This window comes from Nothoprocta perdicaria, unplaced genomic scaffold (genome assembly GCF_003342845.1).
Source record: "Nothoprocta perdicaria isolate Ctin4 unplaced genomic scaffold, notPer1 scaffold_52, whole genome shotgun sequence".
NCBI classification, from domain to species: Eukaryota; Metazoa; Chordata; class Aves; order Tinamiformes; family Tinamidae; genus Nothoprocta; species Nothoprocta perdicaria.
Genome location: NW_020455777.1, coordinates 3,341,614 through 3,360,457, shown reverse-complemented (window position 1 = coordinate 3,360,457; position 18,844 = coordinate 3,341,614). Strand labels below are relative to the sequence as shown.

The window sequence follows — 18,844 nt, the reverse complement described above, 5'->3', positions numbered from 1 at the left end:
TGAGGATGTTATGGGAGACAGTGTCAAAAGCAAGCCTTGCTGAAGTCAAGGTAGACAGTGCACAGTGCAAGGATATTTCTAAGTGCTGAGTATTACAGTGTATCTGCATGATGACTCTGTAGGATATTCTCTCTCTCCCTGTCTCTATTTTTTTCCTCTCCTTCCTTCCTCAGGAGTAGTCTGCAATGTAGCAACAGGATGCTGAACAGGATGATGGTCATGACCATCAAGACACAAGGCCTTTAGTTCTTCCTGGAAGAAGTGAAATGGGCTCCTGTTCAGTGCACAGATAACTTATCCTTTCATCATCTCACTTTTCTGAAGTGCTGAGCCATCATGTCCCATGTACCAATGATAAATCATGTAGGTCTGGACATAATAATTCTGAGACCAATGAAGGCATATTTCTCTAATGCTGATTCCAGTCACTAAGTCCTCTAAGCTATCTTTTTTTTTTCTTTTTTTCCACTCTCTTTTTTGGGCTAGTAATAACAATCGAGTTATTAGAAGTTATCATACGCAAAAAAAAAAAAAAAAAATCACATGCTTTCCTTTATGCAAATATGTCTTAGTACGATGACTGCTGATGCAGAAATTCCAATGTGTTGAGATGTTCCCTGCTGACCTACTAACCCATGTTCTAATCAGCCAAGCTGCAGTTTTATTTGAGGCTAGGCTCTTCTCCAGCTATTTCATTCTCAGTGTATAAATTTTAGTTAGCTTCAGAAGTATCGCTTGGGAGGGCAGTTGGTGCTTTGCCATGAAAATACAAGTCTTGTGCTCTAGAAAGTTCATGTGCTTAAGCAATACGTAGGGGATGGGACTAAATTCAGTAATAACACGCAGGGTAATACATTCTGTTCTCCATSAGGTCTGAAATAAAACCAAACTTTTCCTTCTATTTCAGTATTAATTTTAGGACAGCTTTTAGAAAACTGGTAGGGCATACTATAGGCATGCCCACAAAGCAATCAGCATCTGCAAAACGCAAGCAGTAATTTGAACATGAGTTTTTCTACTTCCATGATCCTTCACTACACTCCAGAGCAATGAAGAAAATCATATTTATTTAAAACAAGCTAAATTACATTTTCATTTTTATGGTAAGCCTAGCAGATTTTAAATAAGATTTTATAATTGTTTTTTTCTCATTAGGAAATGGAAATGAAGAAGAAAAAATAGGTTTAAATTACAAACTACTTTTAACAGACGTTRAAGCATATACATTAAATGAGTAGCTTTGTATAGCCTGAGAAAGCATAGTGCTGAATATCTGCTCTGTAATAACGTTTTTGTTTTTACTGCAGTGAGTCAGTGTTTTTACTGGATAATGAAATTGCCATTCCAGGAGGATAATTTTATGGATGATTTGTTGATTCTGTACTCTTAAATTTTCAGGGTCTAAAACTTCCTGCAAAGAATTGACTGTTAAGTATTATTTAAACCAGCATTCAAACCTAAATTAATTTTCTGTGCACTCAGTAAGAGCAAATATATTTTATCTTTCTTAGTTTTGACCTTGAACAGCCAGTGACCCAGAGTGACATGGCTAAGCCAAGACTGCAGTTGTTATAAAAGGAACTTATTTAAATTGGCAAACAGCTTGCTTTCCTTCTTCTGCACAACTGTTTCGTCTCGCTCACAAGTAAATTCAAATCTAGTGTTGTACCACCAGTTCCCTGTTTCTTCTGGGAAAAGAAGACAACTGCCTCAAATTGCCCAAATCGTCTTCTTGTTTTTACAAAGCTTTAATTTGTTTTTGAAAGTTCGCTTGCTCTAGATAGGTGAATTTTTAAAATGTAAACATTTTCCTTGAAGCGAACAAAACAAGAAGAAAACAGAATAAAATGAGAGTTAAGTAATGGGAATTCAGGAGTGAATAACCAAATGTGAGATTAAATAAATAAATAAATAAATAAATAAATAAATAAATAAATAAAAAGATAAGCCTTTGTCATCCACAGCAGACATGTTACCTGGCATTTTCAAGGCTAGAACAATATAGCTGAATGATTTAGCAAGACCCAGAGAACAGAAGATGTTCATGTTTACTCAGGAGGACTTCTGTGTGTTCTCCATGTATTTAGTACTTATTCAGCTCCACAGGACTGATTTCTAAGCTTTAAAAATTTTTTATGTTTTCACCAGTCCCAATGAAACTAGTGAAGACAATAAGGAAGCTAGATATTGCTCAGATATTGTAAAATACTGAGTTAAAATTGTCCCAAAGAGATGTCTTGTCTGATTTCTGTGTTCTTGTGCTCCACTGGGTGGAGTATCATTGTTTTTTTTTTTTTCCGGGAGAATAAATAATGTACAAAGATAAAGAAAGGAACCTTTTTCTTTCTGCCTTTACTTCCTTTTTTTCTTTCTCTTTCCATATGTTATTTATATCCACATTCATCTTATTTTTAGTATTCTACAGCTGAAAATAATCTGCTCCTCAGATAAAAATGTGTTTTACCCTGTGCCACATGCTCTAGGTATCCCTGCTTTAGCAGGGGAGTTGGAGTAGATGATCTCTAGAGATCTCTTCCAAACTCAACCATTCTGTGATTCTGTGATTTCTCTAGTGGGGAGAAGAGTGGTATTTTCTGTTCCTCAAACTACAGTTCTGCCATGCCTGTCTCAGAGGATTAAGCCAGATGAGCAGAGTTTGACCACTCAGTCTTTTAACTTTACTAAAATTTTACATTATGATTTCTTGTATTAAAATGACATTGTATGTATTTATCCACAAATTGCTAATCAGACTTTTTTAATGAAATTACTACATGTGTGTTAAAAAAAAAAAAAAAAACTACTAAATTTTCATTCAGTGCAATGCAAAGAAAAGTTTGGACCAGAAATGGCATTTCTTCCAAATCAGATTGATGTTGTTTTTTCCTCAGTAAAATCTAGCGATTTATGGAAATCAGCCCTCTGCTCAGATTTGTCCTTAAAACAACATAGTTGTTAGTAATAGTAATTGAAAACAATATAGTTGGTGACTGATTTTTAAACCTATTTCATAAATTAAATTATGATTATGTTAGCAACAATTATTTTAAACCCTAATCTCCAGACACTTAATTTAAGGTGTCTTTGAGATGTTAATTCTAGCAACACAGCCTGTTCTAGCCACACAGCCTGTTCTAGCAAAACAGCCTGTTTATATTTACCATTGCATGGAGGCTTGAATTATCCTACATATTAGTGCTACCTCTTATATTATCCTGTTTTTATGCTGTAGCCAGTGTGCAGAAAGAGACATGTGATAGGTATGAGCTTAACAAAAACATTCTGGAGGGGAGTTAAAATTTCCCCGTACCTTGTAGTTCCCTGGACGCACTTTCAGCCCTTCTGAAACCAGGAAATGGTGTAGTGACATTTTCTGAGGCTGACTGATTCTTTGAGATTTCCCAGCCAAAGTTACTTGGGTAAATCAAGACTGATAAGCTCTCCACACTCCTAGAGGTTTAACATAAATGCCTTTTGAGATAGTTTTCAGAGAGTGGGGAAATGCAGGTTAGGTGATTTGGAAACACTAGTACACTAGAGAGACTCAAAAGAGAGGGCTGATAAATGCTGGCTTTTAAAATTAAAAATAATTGTTATCTAAAATCACTCCGAAATAACATGTCACTTTTCTGAAGCCCTGTTTCCACTCATAATTTATATAGCATAGAAAGAGTTTAAATTTCTATTTTTTGCAGTTTTCAATGCAATATGAGGCTGTCAGTGCACATATGCTGCCATCTTCTGGTGCAGCCTGTGGCCTGCAGAGATCATTTCTTAACATCCCTGAGCTGAGCACGTGGTGATCATACTCCCTTAAAATAAATTCTCACTTATGTCTTCTTTTCAACAGGAGTGTGATCAAGTTCATATAGATGATGTTTCTTCTGATGATAATGGACAAGATCTAAGGTAAGATCTAATGTTTCTTTCAAAATGATTTTCTTCAAAGATTAAATAAATTGAGCACTTACAGGCATACATTGTATTTATTTTTACTGTATTTTGGGTGTTTGCAGTACCTACAGTTTTGCAACTGATGGCTTCCATGCAGCTGCAAGTAGTGCAAACCTTTGTCTGCCAACAGGTGTAAGAGGAGGGGTTGACTGGATGAGGAAGCTGGCTTTCCGTTACAGAAGAGTAAAAGAGTTGTATAATACTTACAAGAACAACATAGGAGGTGAGTTTAAGGAACACATTTTTTGTCAAAAACAGTTCAGATGACTGATCAGGTTAAACCATGTGGTAATGAATTCATGCCAAATGAAATTGCCTTGGAAGCCGTTTCGTGAGTAGTAAATAAAGTGACTGGATCTTCGRCTATTGACAGTAATGGGAATGACAGATCCTACATGATGCTCTTGTGTGGGAGAACCAGGAATGGGGAATCAGAGCAGAGCTCCATTCAACATGCAGAAAGCCCATTTTTCCTTCTTCAGATASAGCTTGGATATATCTACCTCCTGTTGACTTACGGGCTGAGTCACTTACCTTGCCTAAAGTAAAATAACCATAAAACACCTCTGGAGCTAATAAAGTCAATTGCGTTAGCAAGAAAATCTCGACTTAATTTGAGAAGAAAACTTTTTATTAATGTTTTTGCTTATAGACATATCAGTGCCAGCATGTTTTTAGGAAGTGATAGGAACAAAGCTGTGTAGGGGGAAAGTGATAGGAGGTAAGTTGTGTATGAACTGTAGAGTCAGGCAGTCCTCCTATGAAAAGGGGAAAATGAAATATGACARCTACTGCTCAAAGATTTAGAGAACAGAGAATGCCTACAGGTCTTTAAAACTTTCTACATTCAGCCTCATTTGAGGTCGAGAAGAGACTGGCCCAAACAGGGGGTGGGCTTTCCCATTCTGTAGTTAGTGTAGTAGTGTAGGACTCTCAGTCCCATTCAAGTCAGTTTAAATTTATTTCAGAAAAACTTGAAACTCCAAGTAAAGCTCACCCAGAGCAAAAACAAATATACGTGCTCTTAGCAGTTCCTGCAGTTTCTCACAAATGGAAAAATATTTTTCTGGTAATATGGAAAATGAATTTGCCATTTTATGAAATAGTTACACTTGGCTTATATATTTTYGCTTCTCCTGGTTCGAAGTCTTTTCACAGGATGAAGCGGTATCAGCGAAGGGTGATGGCAGATGGTTAGATTTTACTTACTCAGAAGTGTGGCAACTTAAGTCCCTGAGAAGTGAACAATAGTTCCCAAAGAAACTGACCTGCCTTAGGCTTCTTTGCTGTCATGAATTTAGTCTTTACATATAAAGAGTGCATAAAATAAGCTTACCAACAAGTTTACTTGGTTTATGTTTGACATCTCTYAATGCATCTAGGATTAAACAGTTAGTTACATTTCATAAAAGTTTTAACGTTAATGATAGTGTTATGTCAGAGCACAGCACAGAGCAACACATTGACAGGAAGCATCATTGCAAAGACCCAGCACAGTTATGGGCTGGTACATTATGTTCAGATTTTTATTGTCCCCCCCAAATCACGCTTCTGAAATACATTCCACTTGGGAAAGTGGCATTAATGGGCAAGTTGCTACACGCATTAGTCTCTATAATAATCTGTTTTTTAATTGATTTTATGCATGTAACTTTTCAAAATTACAGTTAGAAGCCAACGGAGAACTAGGACAAACCAGGAGTTTTTAGGTTGCTTTGTTCCAGATTTTTTAAAAACAGTCATCACTACTTCATGGAAATATGGGATGTGAAAGAGGAGAGGRACACTAAAGGCCATTGTGCTTGCTTGCCTGCTCCTCCAGGATCATGTGTAAATTTAAGTTTGGTTCTGAAGAAGTCACAGCTAAGTAAGTTTTGAGAACATATTATGTACAGACATTTCAGGGCTATAGTATTTTAATTCGTACAAGAGGACTTATCATTAGTGACCAGAACAGAAAGTGAAGAKCAAGCAAATAAATGCTGTATTTTCACATGCTCCACCTGAGTTTTACATATAACATGAGCCATAAGCAGGGAARTTATAAGGATGCACAGATGCTAGGAAAAAAGAAATTATTCTAAAGTTACTTGTTCTCTATGAGTTCTCTATAAGCACAATCTCTATTAGTTTTTACTCATGACCTTCATTGTATGATCCCCTCWTCATTGCCTCTGATGACTAGAGGATAAGGTGTATATAAGAATTTSATTTCAAAAATATGAGAGGTACATTTAAAAATATGTTGAAAGAGCCCAAATTTACAAAAAAAAAATCAGATGACTACTGATGAGATAAATATCTGTATTACCCTCTGACATTTCTCGGTACAGTGATGTTACCAGACTGCAAAAGAAGCAGGCAGGAATTTACTGGGTATTGAGGAAAATAGATTTTTTTCTCTTTGCTGTTTTTTAAAATTCTAGTGGAATTAAAAATAGAAACAATTACTACAAAATCTGTAAATTCCAGCTAGCACAGAATTTAATTGTCTTTATTTTCTGGATTTTTTACACAAAAGGTCTCCTTGGTCCTGCTAAAAGAGATGCATGGTTGCAATTAAGAGCAGAAATTGAAGCTCTAACAGATTCCTGGTTAACAAATGCACTTAAATCATTATCAATTATCAGCACAAGGTATGTATTTGAGCCTACTGTAAAACTCTTTTTAAAAAAATGTTTAACATGTAATTGCTTGTTAATATTTTAGATTACAATATTATAGTAGCTCTCTAGAATAAAACAAGTTTAACATGATTTTTAAATGGGACGAAGGAAAAATTTCATGGAAATTGATTTAATTTTCAGTGATCCCAACATTTACTAGAGACTTGTATAAAAGGACTTTTAAAATATAGTAAATGGCCCTGTGTGTTTTATTTTTTTAGAAATTTGATCCAACCTTTAAATTATTATTCTATGAGCAACATTCTCTGAACTCCAAATATGTTTTATTTTTCTGTTTGTGCCTATTCACAGTGGTACCTAAGTACCACTAGGTACAGCACAGATCTTAGAGGACAAAATTATTTTCTTTCTGTGTTTCCTCCAAATACATCAATATTAAGCATACATGTAAGTTTTTAGAAAAGAAAGTATGTACTTATAACATAATTAACACTTGCTTCCTTGTCATGTCTGAAGGAGGAGTCAGTGTTGAGTGAAAGAACAAATTTAGAAACACTGAAAAATTATTTTAAGCTTATAAATATTTTTAGTATGTTTCTCAATTTCTGTTTAAATTTATGAGAGGAATCATAAGTACTTCAAGAGCACAAAAATAAAAATCTGTTTAATTTGCTATGCTTAGCTCGTAATTTCTTAGCTCATGCACTGTGTAACGAAGACCATGTGAACATAGGTGGATGAGGCTGAAGAATTCTAAATTTCTTAAAACTGTTAAATAATACTCATTTATTTACAGATTTACAGTTACATTACATACAGATACAAATTTTCAGAAGATACCTACGAAGTAGCTCAATATTCCTTACATGTTGCTGATAGGAAATTGAAAKGCATAAAGACAGAAAGGGTAGCCTAAGGATTTTCTTGGAAATTGTGGGAGGATCAAAAATCACAAGTAGTTGCTCCCAACCTCATCTTTACGCTTTGGTCATGCTCATGTTCCAGCCTATCATTGCTTATGAAATAGCTTGACTTTGAGTTTTCGTTAAGTGTTATCTCAGCTTCTACCTCTTACCATAAATACTCTTATTCTTGATACATGAAGACAATGAATTCTACTTATTAAATTCCCATTATATGAAATATATATAAGAAATGTGTATTTGCCCATTTCTTTCTCCTAAAGAATAATAAATGATCCTTTCACTTTCTTCTAACAGTTTTAATCATTTTAACAGTTTTAATTGGCAGGTAGTTAGTGACAAGGAATTGCCATCTTGAAAAACATGATTTCAGCACATTGGTATGCCTATTTTTCAGAAGCATTAATAATTATAGATGTCTGTATTTTAGTGGCTTCATCTTCAGGGTTCTGGTTTCCATAAAGCAGTGTGGAATACTTCCTATTAATCAGACCTGCATCTTTATGCAGAGGATATGAAAAGATTGGATTTTTCACAAAGTTCATGTACATTTTTATGAGTAGCACAGCAATGTGCATGAAAGTAAATAYCAGGGAATGTTGAATATGCTCTCATCAGCTATGTTATCACATCAGCGTTTGGGAAATGGATTTAAATTGTTTCTCTCCTTTTAGGAGTAACTGTGTAAATGTCTTGGTAACAACAACCCAGCTTATTCCAGCCCTTGCAAAAGTCCTGCTATACAGCTTAGGAGGAGCTTTTCCTATTGAAAATATTTACAGTGCAACCAAAATAGGTAAGAAAATAATACTATCATCCAATTGAACTACACAGCATTATCAGTATTTTTTTTATCCAGTYATGGATGGATTCAAAACCACTTCCCTGAAATTTATGTTGTTAGTTATAAGAGTTATGTATTGCATGTATTTAGATTTGTTTTTATCTATAATAGGAATCCAAATGCAACTTATTTTCTATGATGCTGAAAGGAGTAACGGCTCCAAAACTATACTTCTCTTAAAAATCGCTCATAGTGCAAAGAAAGTAGAAAAGAATAAAGAAAAGAATTTTGCTAAATATATCTGAACTTTTTTTTTTTTTTTAAATAGACTCTGCTCTGACCTCCGTCTTTATGTAGGCTAGGCCACAGCTTCACAAGCATTTCCTGGGAGCATAAGACATCTGTGATGGTAATGACAGCCATTACCAGCAGAAGCCATGTTGATGGATGCTCCAAGGGCAGTTCCCTGTTTCATTGATAGCAGCCTTCCTTTTTGAAGAGGCTGCTGAATCACAGTTTTGGGATTTATGGTTTTGAAATCACATCCAAAATGTTTGTGTAGACTAAAAGATGTGACCATTCTCGTGAAAGGTAATACAGCCTGTAGCTGCTTGACAGATTTCCAAAATTCTTGGCAGATTTTGTGATGCATCATTTATTAATGCTTAGTGTCTGTATCCACATTGTTTTCCATATCACTGTGTTAGAGTGCATTGACAGAGTATTCAAATATATTCCTAAGAAAATTTTCACAAGTAAAAAAATAATGCATATCCTAACAGTGTCAGGAAAATCAATTACTTGAATCGTCCTTTAATGAGCTGTAGCTCTCTTATAGACAGAAGTGCTTCAAAAACTTAAAAAACTTGAGTTAAGGTAGAAGTATCACAAACATCACATTGTCTTAACCAGCCTGTGGAATGAACATCATCTGTTTTACAGCCTGTTTGCTTTGGATTCTGTTATTGAGTTATACTCAGACCATGGGGAGGAGCACCAAGAAATGGTGCCAACATCACAGAAGGGGGTGGGAAGTAAAGCACCATCTCCGGAAGTCATTGAAGGAATTCTGCATTAGGAATTCCTTCTGGGAACAATGTGGTCACTGTTACAACTCTGTCAGGAACACAGTGAACTCTGCTGGGTACAAGATCTCAGTCGACTTCTCATCTTGGTGATCCTTGCACTGCGCGGGGCGCAGGGCTGTAACTGTGGCTATCCTCATTCAACAGTTAATACACACAATGCTTTTCTAGTCATACGCCTTTTTTATGGACCATCTGAAGAAAAACAAGAGTGCACTAGGAATCACAGATCTAGGAATCATGAGCTTGTGAGAAGAGACTGAAAGACCTGGGGGGAGACATAGTAGCGGTCTTAAAGTATCGGAAAAGCCATTGCAGAGAGGAAAGAAATAATCTTGCTCTCTGTTGATGGAAGGTAAGACAATAACTGATGGTTTCCGTGCCGTAGGACAGGTTGGATATCAAGGAGAGACTTCCTAATGTTAAGGGCTAATTAAACATGAGAATCATCTCTGGAAGCTGTGAAATCAACATCAGAATATTTTTAGAATAACTTGTAAAGAAATTTGTTAGGTAAAAATGAACTGCACTAGTGGGGAAGGATCAGTTAGATGACTTCTTATGGCCCTTCTCAATCCTATTTATTAATTGTTGTTACTGTTGTAGCCTTGTTACTTTCATATTCCTATAGAAGAGGCAAATATTTCATGGAAGTTCCTCCTGGAAACTTCCATCTAATCTTACTTTGTTTGCACATTGCTCTTTGACCAGTTTTTCCATTGCTACGTTGTTCATTGCTGCAGATACATTGAAGTAAAGCTCTGCTTTTGTTGAAAAAATACTATTACAGTAATAGGGAATCTTTGATTCAGTGATTCGTTCACTGACCCATTCATTTTTACAGTGTTGGCAATCTCTTTATTTTAGTAGCTTTTCTGTAAATCTTAACATAGTGTTTCAGAGGAAGCAGCTTATTGTCACCAAGGGAATTAGTTGYTTCTCACCAGTTTTTGCTCTAAATCTTGAGCTATAAAAAGTAGCAGTAACAATGTCTTACCATTGCAATAATCCTTTGTAGAGTTTCACTATAATTTACTTGATAGCTTAACAAGCAGTGCATTGTTTTGCAGGCAAAGAGAGCTGTTTTGAGCGTATAGTGTCCAGATTTGGCACTAACATAACTTATGTTGTGATTGGAGATGGCCGAGATGAGGAGCATGCAGCTAATCAGGTAACTTCACTCTGAACCCTTATCTCATTTATCTTCCAGGAAAAGAAAGTTGCTTTGAACGAATAATGCAAAGGTTTGGCAGAAAAGTAGTATATGTTGTAATTGGGGATGGTGTAGAAGAAGAACAGGCAGCAAAAAAGGTAACCTGTCTCCTGAACTGTTGGTGTGATACATAGCTACTAATGCAAGCCTTTCTGTTTGCATTTCTGTTAGTGTTGCGCAATGGCARAATGACAAATAATTTCAGTCTACAGATGCAAGGCAACAAGAGCATGATGAGACCAGCACTTATAGTAAAACGAACCATTTGGATTCAAGCATTTGCTTTAGTTCAGTTTGGAAAGAAAAAAAAATGCAAAATTATTTATAAATGAAACCCGATGGGGGCAAAATATCTGATTAACTCCATGCAAAGGAAACCTAAAAGACTGACACACCAAGAGCTAGGAAATAATCAATGTGTAGTGAAGAGAGGAGAAACCTCTTCTAAAATGAGGAGGTTTCAGGAAAAGTGACAGAGAACGTGGAAAAATATCGAAAAGATTTTTGTAAACAGAAACAGATCTGCTATTTGCTGAAGGGTGTATGATCAGCATATAGTTTACTTCAAGAAATACGTATCTGCCAAGCCATAAAGGACACAATGTACATATTTTGCAAAATTGTTTTTTGTCAAAAAGGTCAGGTTCTTTAGAACTACTCAATTTTCTCAAGTTAGAAATTTAAGTGGAAACCTGTCAGTGTTCAGAAACAGAGAAAATCAGTATTAATTTGGCAGTTGACCTTCCCAGTATAGCCTCTGGAAGTGTGCAGAAACTGKTTTTTTTCCTCAGACCTTCTACACAGCACAAGTGACATAAATGTGCTAGGAATAAYGAAACTAAATACTCTATTTGTATTAAGCAATATTTACAGTGTAGTTGTAATGGAAACAAAAGGCACATAACGAAAATGCTCATTCCAAATGGTTCTTTAACATAGGTACATTACTGGTGATGGGTCTTTTATAGTTTGTGCTAAACAAAGGTGGTTGGATTGTGTACTTTCCAGTTTGGCATGCCGTTTTTTTTTTAATGGTAGCTATGTTGCATGAACAGATACAGATTCATAGGGATGGATGAACCCAGTACATTGCAAATAGATCTGAATGGAATGAGGAAGTATATTGTTTTTATTCCATTTTGGACAATTGCTGATGCAGAATAGTGCATATATCTGCTTGTCTAACAGACACTGATACTCTCTGAAACACAAATTATCTTCTTTTTTTTCTTTAATAGTAATTTCTTTTTTTCTGCCTAAGAGATTTTTTTCACATGGTGGAAAAAAAAATATGTTATTCAACTCTACTTGAAATTAAGCRAGGCCTCTTTTAATGAAAGTTTTATAACCCTTTAAGTGGTCATTCCATCTTTCACAAAGTATAGTAACTGGAGCAGAAACATTTCCTATTGATGTTTCACTGTATGGGATTCCATGCTAAAAAAAAAAAAATGCAACCAGCTCTCTTTAAGTAATGAGTTCTTTCAAAATAAATAGTAGGAAAGATAATCTGTTTGTTTACTTTCAGTCAAAGAAACAACCTCAGATCTATTTTGGTCTGATTTTTGTGAGTATCTTACTAGCAAAAATCATTCCAGAGACCCAGTGGTTTAAAATACATAGTTCCAAGTTGACCAGACATGTGTCATATACCACCCTATGTTACTGTCTTCATTTTTCCTCACCTTTTTTCCCTTTCTAACAAACACAGCACAACATGCCTTTCTGGAGGATATCCAGTCATTCAGACCTCTTGGCTCTCCATCAAGCACTGGAACTAGAGTATTTGTAACTGTGTTCTAAAGTTGGCGCTCCGTTTTTATATATATATATATTTCAAGTACACTGAATTTTTATGTGTGATTCAATGCCTCTGGCTTTACACATATGAATTGTCTTAAGAAGGGAAGAAATATTTGGAATTCAAAATTCCAAATTGAAGAATTCAGATTACTGAATGGAGTTGAAACGTTAGTGCTACGTAAGGAAGCTCTATGGTCTTATATATGCAACGTTTTTAAATGAATTAGAACTGTGGAGGTTGCTGGTACATACCAAGTGAGCCCTGACAGGAGAGAGCAAAGGACTCGAACTGACAAAGCACCAACATGCGTTTTCCAACCGACATTCCTCAAAGTGGGATATATTCTCAGCACTGAGGTTTGAACCAGACTTTAGCCTACCTAACCCAGCAAATCTGAATTGGAATGCACTCAGACTGTATAATGACAATCCTKTCTAGTCCTGTAATTTGTGTAAATTATTGATGAAAATAATTTACTGTGACTTTATTAGCAGCTGATTTTGGAAGTGGATGCAATTTTTCTTTCATTTTTTGGGGGGGAGGGGAGGGAGAGGGTTATTATAATATTGTCTCTTTTATAAGTTTGGCAAACAGAATGTGCATAATGATGTGTTGTGCCTTAAAGAGAAGACTGTGTTTGTGTGTTATAATGTAATTTTGGTTAAAAACTATGTAGATAAACAAAACAAAAAAATCTTTGTGATAGTTTTTGACATGACCAAATTTCAAATTCAGAGTAATCAAATAGCAGGGCTGCACCAAGACATTTAAGTATTTGTTGCAGTAAGAAAAAAAAATAATAAAGGAAAGTTTGTGTTTTTATTTGGATTCTGAATAATTCCACTGATTTTTTGAGGCAAGTTAAGAGGATATTGGAAGATTGATACTGGGGACCGTTACCTTGAAACCTGACAGCTGTTTAACACCTTGAACATCATGTCTTGATTCCCCATTGAGAGAACGAAGAGCCATATTCATAAAATGCTTAGTCCACTGAAAGCCATACAGTGAGTACATCTGCTATAAGTGAAAGAAGAAATTCTCACCTAGCAGACAGGTGTTTGGAGAGTGCTGGCAGCATTACTGGAAGGTGAAAATGTAATGATAATAAGTTACGTAGGAAAGAAAAAACAGTCTTTTATTTTGTAAATATAACAGTGTTTTGATAGTTTTTCCAAAAAAGTATTTCTGGACTTGGAAATTTAAATAGCTGCTCATGCATATGAGGAAGGGGAAAAAAAAAAAAAAAAAAAAAAAGAAGGTTTTATGGGTACTGAGAAATACATTCCCTTAATTTCAGCCATTTCTAATCATAATTATGGATCACACAATGCTAATTATCCTCTAAAGTTTTAACCTGCTACCGTTCAGCTTTGGAACGTGAACAAGCTATGGATTGTGCCTAGGGTCCCCAGCACTTTACACTCCATTGTGAAACAGCAGTGTGGAAAAACTACGAGTGGTGCATCTTTCACTGCTGAGGGTGGAAATTGCTTTTTTAATGCTGTAGGTGGAGACAGCTGAGATTCTTTCTGTTTTCTCTGACTGTGAAGAGGTATAACCAAGAGAAGAYGGGAAATGTAACCTCCACAGTCCCRAGACAGGCATGGTCATGGGCAGCACCAGAGAGAAATTTCCTCTCAGTGCTGAGAAGTTATCACATTTCTAGCAAATTTAATCTCTGTTTGAACTCTAGATTAGGGTCAAAGTTAGTTGGTAGTGAGAGCCTGGAGCTACTGAAAATCCAAGGCAAAACTCCCTTATAACTTAGTAAAAATTGGATTTCTCTGCTGTATGGGAATTGGATATCCAAATCACCACACAGCTACCTAACAGATGATTTGTTTTTACTGAGCCATATTTGACTGTCACACAAAACTTGCCTCATACAAAATCATGATACACCAGCCACTTGGGTGAGAGATTTGTGTATTCAACAAGTAAAAGTGCTGTGTACCTTTTCTGTATTTACAGTACCTGCCTAGACAAATTTGACATGATTATATTTTCCATAAAAGGCCATTGTACAAGCTTTGTATAATATTTTAGATGGGAAATAAGTGTTTCTACTGTAATTGGGAATAAAAAAAAAAAAAAAAAAAAAAAGGTTAAACAAAGCCCTCCTCAAGTTCTGACATGTAACATTGCATGAGACTTTTAACATAGAAGTTGTTATAAAACAAAATGTTGTGGAGAACTAGCTTATTTTTCTTTTTTCTTTTTTAAACAAGTGATAGTGTTATTGAAATGCATGAAGCAATATTATTTCTCAGTTAGTTTTTCAGCTTTTCAGAATTCTTTTCCAAGTCAGATCTAAGAACAAACAACAACCTAGCACCATTTTTTTATAAAATGTTTGCGGTGCCTTCATTGGAGTTGTGCCTAACTCTCTCTGTGGCATGTATGGCTCAGTTAATAATGTACTGGACTTCCAGAGAGGGGATGGAGGCAAAAAAGGAGGGAAGCTTTGCACAGCACAACAAAGTTCTGATTTTAATTTGGATTTTAGGTACTACCGTAGTAAAAGTTAATTATAGTAGTAATTATAGTAATAATCCACAGAAATTTACATCAAAGGAAAATTGAAGGATTTAGCTCTAAGACTTTTGCAATAAGAAAGTTCTAAAAGTTGCAGAGCAAGAATATTCTCTTGCTAAATAAAAAATGCTATATATCTTTTAGTAGTACTTGATAATACATGTCTGCCTCAGAGAGAGAAATAATACTGGTAAATTTTCCTGAATGAAAAATACAGAAATTTCAATACAGAAAATAACCAAGGGCAGACATACAGTCAAATCAAGACAGTTCCAGAGGAGCCTAGTTAGATTAAACTGAAGGTTGGTCACGTTGACATTGAATGCATTTTCATTCAATAGTATATTAATCAGACACTGCCTTCCCTTCAGCCTCTCCTCAACAAACATGACTGAGCACAATGTTGTGTTTGCAAAAAAACTTTGTGTAAATGAGGTATACAATATAATGCCTTTTGCTGACACTGTAGCAGTTTTCAGTCAGTACAGTACTTACCTACTAGGCATTTGAATAGTGAGCTTGCAGAATACAGAGTGATCGCAGTCACAGAGTAGTATTTTACGTAAATATGAGATAATGCCATGCAGTTTGGTATACCAGTTYTGCTTTTGGAAAAGCAAAAACTAAAAATGACACTTCTTTTTAGGCACTTATGCGGGCAGCTAGCTCCCAGAACCATTTCATTAGCACCTAGCATGAGCAGATGGGTTTGCATCTGAAGCAGATGCAGAGTGGTTTGCAGGGTAAGCTTCACAGCGGAGGTGAGGCCAAATCCAAATCCTGYTGTACAAGCACACCTCATCCTGGCTCACCTGAAATCCTGAAGACAAGAAGAATGGCAGAGGATKGGGAGAATATGGATTTGGCCCATGATAGGAAGATTGTAGTTTTGCACTGTGACGTTGGATCCARATTCAGGGTTTTGGTTCAGAAGTCATCTCTACAGCATTGATAGGAAGCATATGCTTTAAATGAATATGGTATTTAGTATCTCTAAATAGGAATTGAAGTGACATGAGCCAAAAGCCCAGCAATAGCAGCATTTTGAAAATAAAATTGAAGCCAAGGGTCTCTGTCATGTATTAGCAAATTATAGATTACTGAGGCCTAMATAATTTAAGAAAATGTAAATTAAAATTAAAGCTTGTAAAAATATGTACATCTTTACTATTTCTCAATAAACACACTTGGAAATGTCATTTTTCTGCACTATACCATGTTGTAAGATGTTTGGTTTGTGGTTGAAACCCTTAGTACACATCATTATGGGGCCTGGGCAAGACCTTGGGCTCCTTGTAAGTGTTCCTGATCCCTGCCAGGGGCAACCCTGTGTCCTTGAGATTTGGTACAGACTAGCTCATGTGTGCATTGGTAGAGCCTAACCTCCAGAGGGAACTACCCTCTGGCCTGCAACAAGTTTTCCTTATTTGAGGGATATAGTTGGTTTGCTCCACATTGCAGCCTGCAGTGGTTCTCGAGGCGAAATACTGAACAAACCAATTAATGATCTAGACACACTTTTCATAGCAATATTATTTTACATTCCCTATTGATTCACTTGCTAATATACTACTGTCCATCTCATAGATGAACACCTCAAAACGTGCATTGTTCAGAGACAGAAAAAGATACTAAAGAACAAGCAGCAATTTTGGTCAAAGCTCAGTGTTCAGAAACTTTCCAGTCTGTAAGTGGATTTGGATCTCAGCTTGAAGGCATCAGTCCCTCTACAGTTTGTTTGATTGGGTTTTAAGGCAGTCACTTCACCAACAGGGCCACAAGACTGCCAGCACACTAACATGTAACATTATAGTCTTAGAAAAWTTCACTGCAAGTGGCAGAGGCTTGGTCATCACAGCTCTGAAACTACAAGAGACAGCTTATAAGTTCAATGTTTTTTTTCCCCAAGAGTTCACTTAAAGCATGTCTTTTACAAAGGTAAGTATTCTCAGTGTAAAGGCAACAAAGTAATGAGTAAACTGTTTTCTCTGATAAACAATTCAGATATATTAATAGCTGTTCTCTCTCAGTGCCTATTATATATGGTWAATTATATGAGCCATCCGCAACATCATGTAGAGGAATATGGTTGGCTGGGCAGTGTGCAGTATTTTAARCAATACTAAAAGTACATATTGATAATCAAAAACTTTTACAAAATTGTACATCAAGTAGTTTCAATGTGGTGCCTCTCAGATGTGCTTCCATGTGGCTRGAATAAAGAAGAAGAAAAAGCAATTTTCAGCTTAATTTGATAAAAGTGAGACAAAAGAGAGAAAGAAAATGCTTTTCCTCTTTCACTAAGATGGTGGTGCTTTGAGAAAGTTTCCATTTTCAACATCAAGATAAAGAGAGATTTGGGATGTTACATTAAAAGCCTTTGTCCAGGTTATAGCACAGCATTAGCCTCATATCTTATTGCTGAGCCAGAGAAATTCAGAGATCTACATCACTATCACACAGGCCAGGCACATTAAAATTCTCAGCACTTAACTACAATAAAAACGCTATACTGATAGCAATTACAAGTGCAGAAATAACTCTTCCTCATTGCCTTAGTGCGTCTATATTTCAAAAGGAAACTGAAGCAAATTTCAGAACAAAATTCAGAATAAAATTAYTGTTGGCCTAAGTATTATGATCTTTAGGATATGCACATTTAAGATTGACTTGTTTCATCCATCTCCCTTTCTTCCAAACAGATCATAGATTCTGAAAATTTTTTGAGTGTGTATAAATCTGGGGAAATCGTTTCAGTTGACAAAAGCCCTGGTATTGGGAGGAATGCTGAGCAAATCAAAATAGCTCAGTAGGGGTTTTTTTGCATGTTAGCTTCTCTAGCAGGTTGAAAGCTTCATTTTTCCAAGAAGCAAGGCTCTGGTCTGAAACTACTAGTAGAAATGGCTTTTGTTTTGTTTTCTTTTTCCCCCCACTTGTAATGAAGAGGGAAAAATATCCAATAGTTACACATAATTTTTAGGTTTGGCAAGAACAGAAAATCATTTGTCACGCAAGGCAACATTTTTCAAATGCACTGATTAGTTGTCTGTCAAGCATCCATCCAAAGGTTGAAATCTATGTACATACTTCAATATACATGAAGCAAAAGATCAGAAGRGCACAGGAATCACAGGTGTAACTGAACTAGATCGTGTCAAGGAGGCTTCTGACAATGAAAGTACATTAGATTTTTTTTTTCCTGCCCTGTGAGTGTCAAGGAAAATGAACTGCAGCAGAAGAACGGCAAATGGAAAGTGATTCATGTTTCCTAGGCTACTACACAACCTACTGTGCCCTTCACATGGAAGTGCACATTTTTCCCGTATGAAGAAGCGTAACTACAGCTTTTTGGAAAATATTGGAACTTGTTTACTCATTGAAACCCAAATGCTTGATGGTGTTCTACACACCAGTGCTGATGAATGGATCATTTCTAGTCCTGTTTAGAGAAAGAGTGAATCAGAACCCCTCCAGATGAGCCAGAAAACAAAAGATGGAGCCACTGCAGGAGTCTAGTTGTTCCAGTTTTCAGATGGAATACTGAGTCCCTAATTGTTTTTCCACTTCCTCCTGTGCTGTTAGCTAGTCTGAGTTAGAGTCTTAACAGTGAGGATGACAGAGCACTGGAAMAGGTTGCCAGGAGAGGTTGTGGAGTCTCCTTCTCTGGAGATCTTCAAAAGCTGCTTGGACACAATCTTGTGCCACATGTTCTAGGTAACGCTGTGTGTGCAAGGAAGTTGGGCTAGATGATCTCTAAAGGTCCCTTCCAACCTTAAGGATTCYATGATTCTATCATCCGAGATCCTGGTCAAGAGGATTTCTGAAATCAGAAAAATTTTGAAGGTGAAGGTGATAAGAGAAGAATAAATGAAAGAAGAAAAAGTTCCCTCCTTCCCCAGCATGCCCTTTATGTAGG

General features: G+C 36.1%; 1 protein-coding gene across 1 annotated transcript in view; it reads left to right on the top strand.

Annotated features, from left to right (window-relative positions):
• Positions 1-12,474, top strand: part of EYA4 (EYA transcriptional coactivator and phosphatase 4) — a 123,169-nt gene extending 110,695 nt beyond the window's left edge. The window contains exons 14-19 of the mRNA XM_026048191.1: positions 3,851-3,909; positions 4,017-4,177; positions 6,476-6,590; positions 8,179-8,300; positions 10,444-10,544; positions 12,298-12,474. Of these exons, the coding sequence (XP_025903976.1) occupies positions 3,851-3,909; positions 4,017-4,177; positions 6,476-6,590; positions 8,179-8,300; positions 10,444-10,544; positions 12,298-12,378 (639 nt within the window). The 3' untranslated portion in view covers positions 12,379-12,474. The remainder of the gene's footprint in view (positions 1-3,850; positions 3,910-4,016; positions 4,178-6,475; positions 6,591-8,178; positions 8,301-10,443; positions 10,545-12,297) is intronic.
• Positions 12,475-18,844: the final 6,370 nt, after the last annotated feature.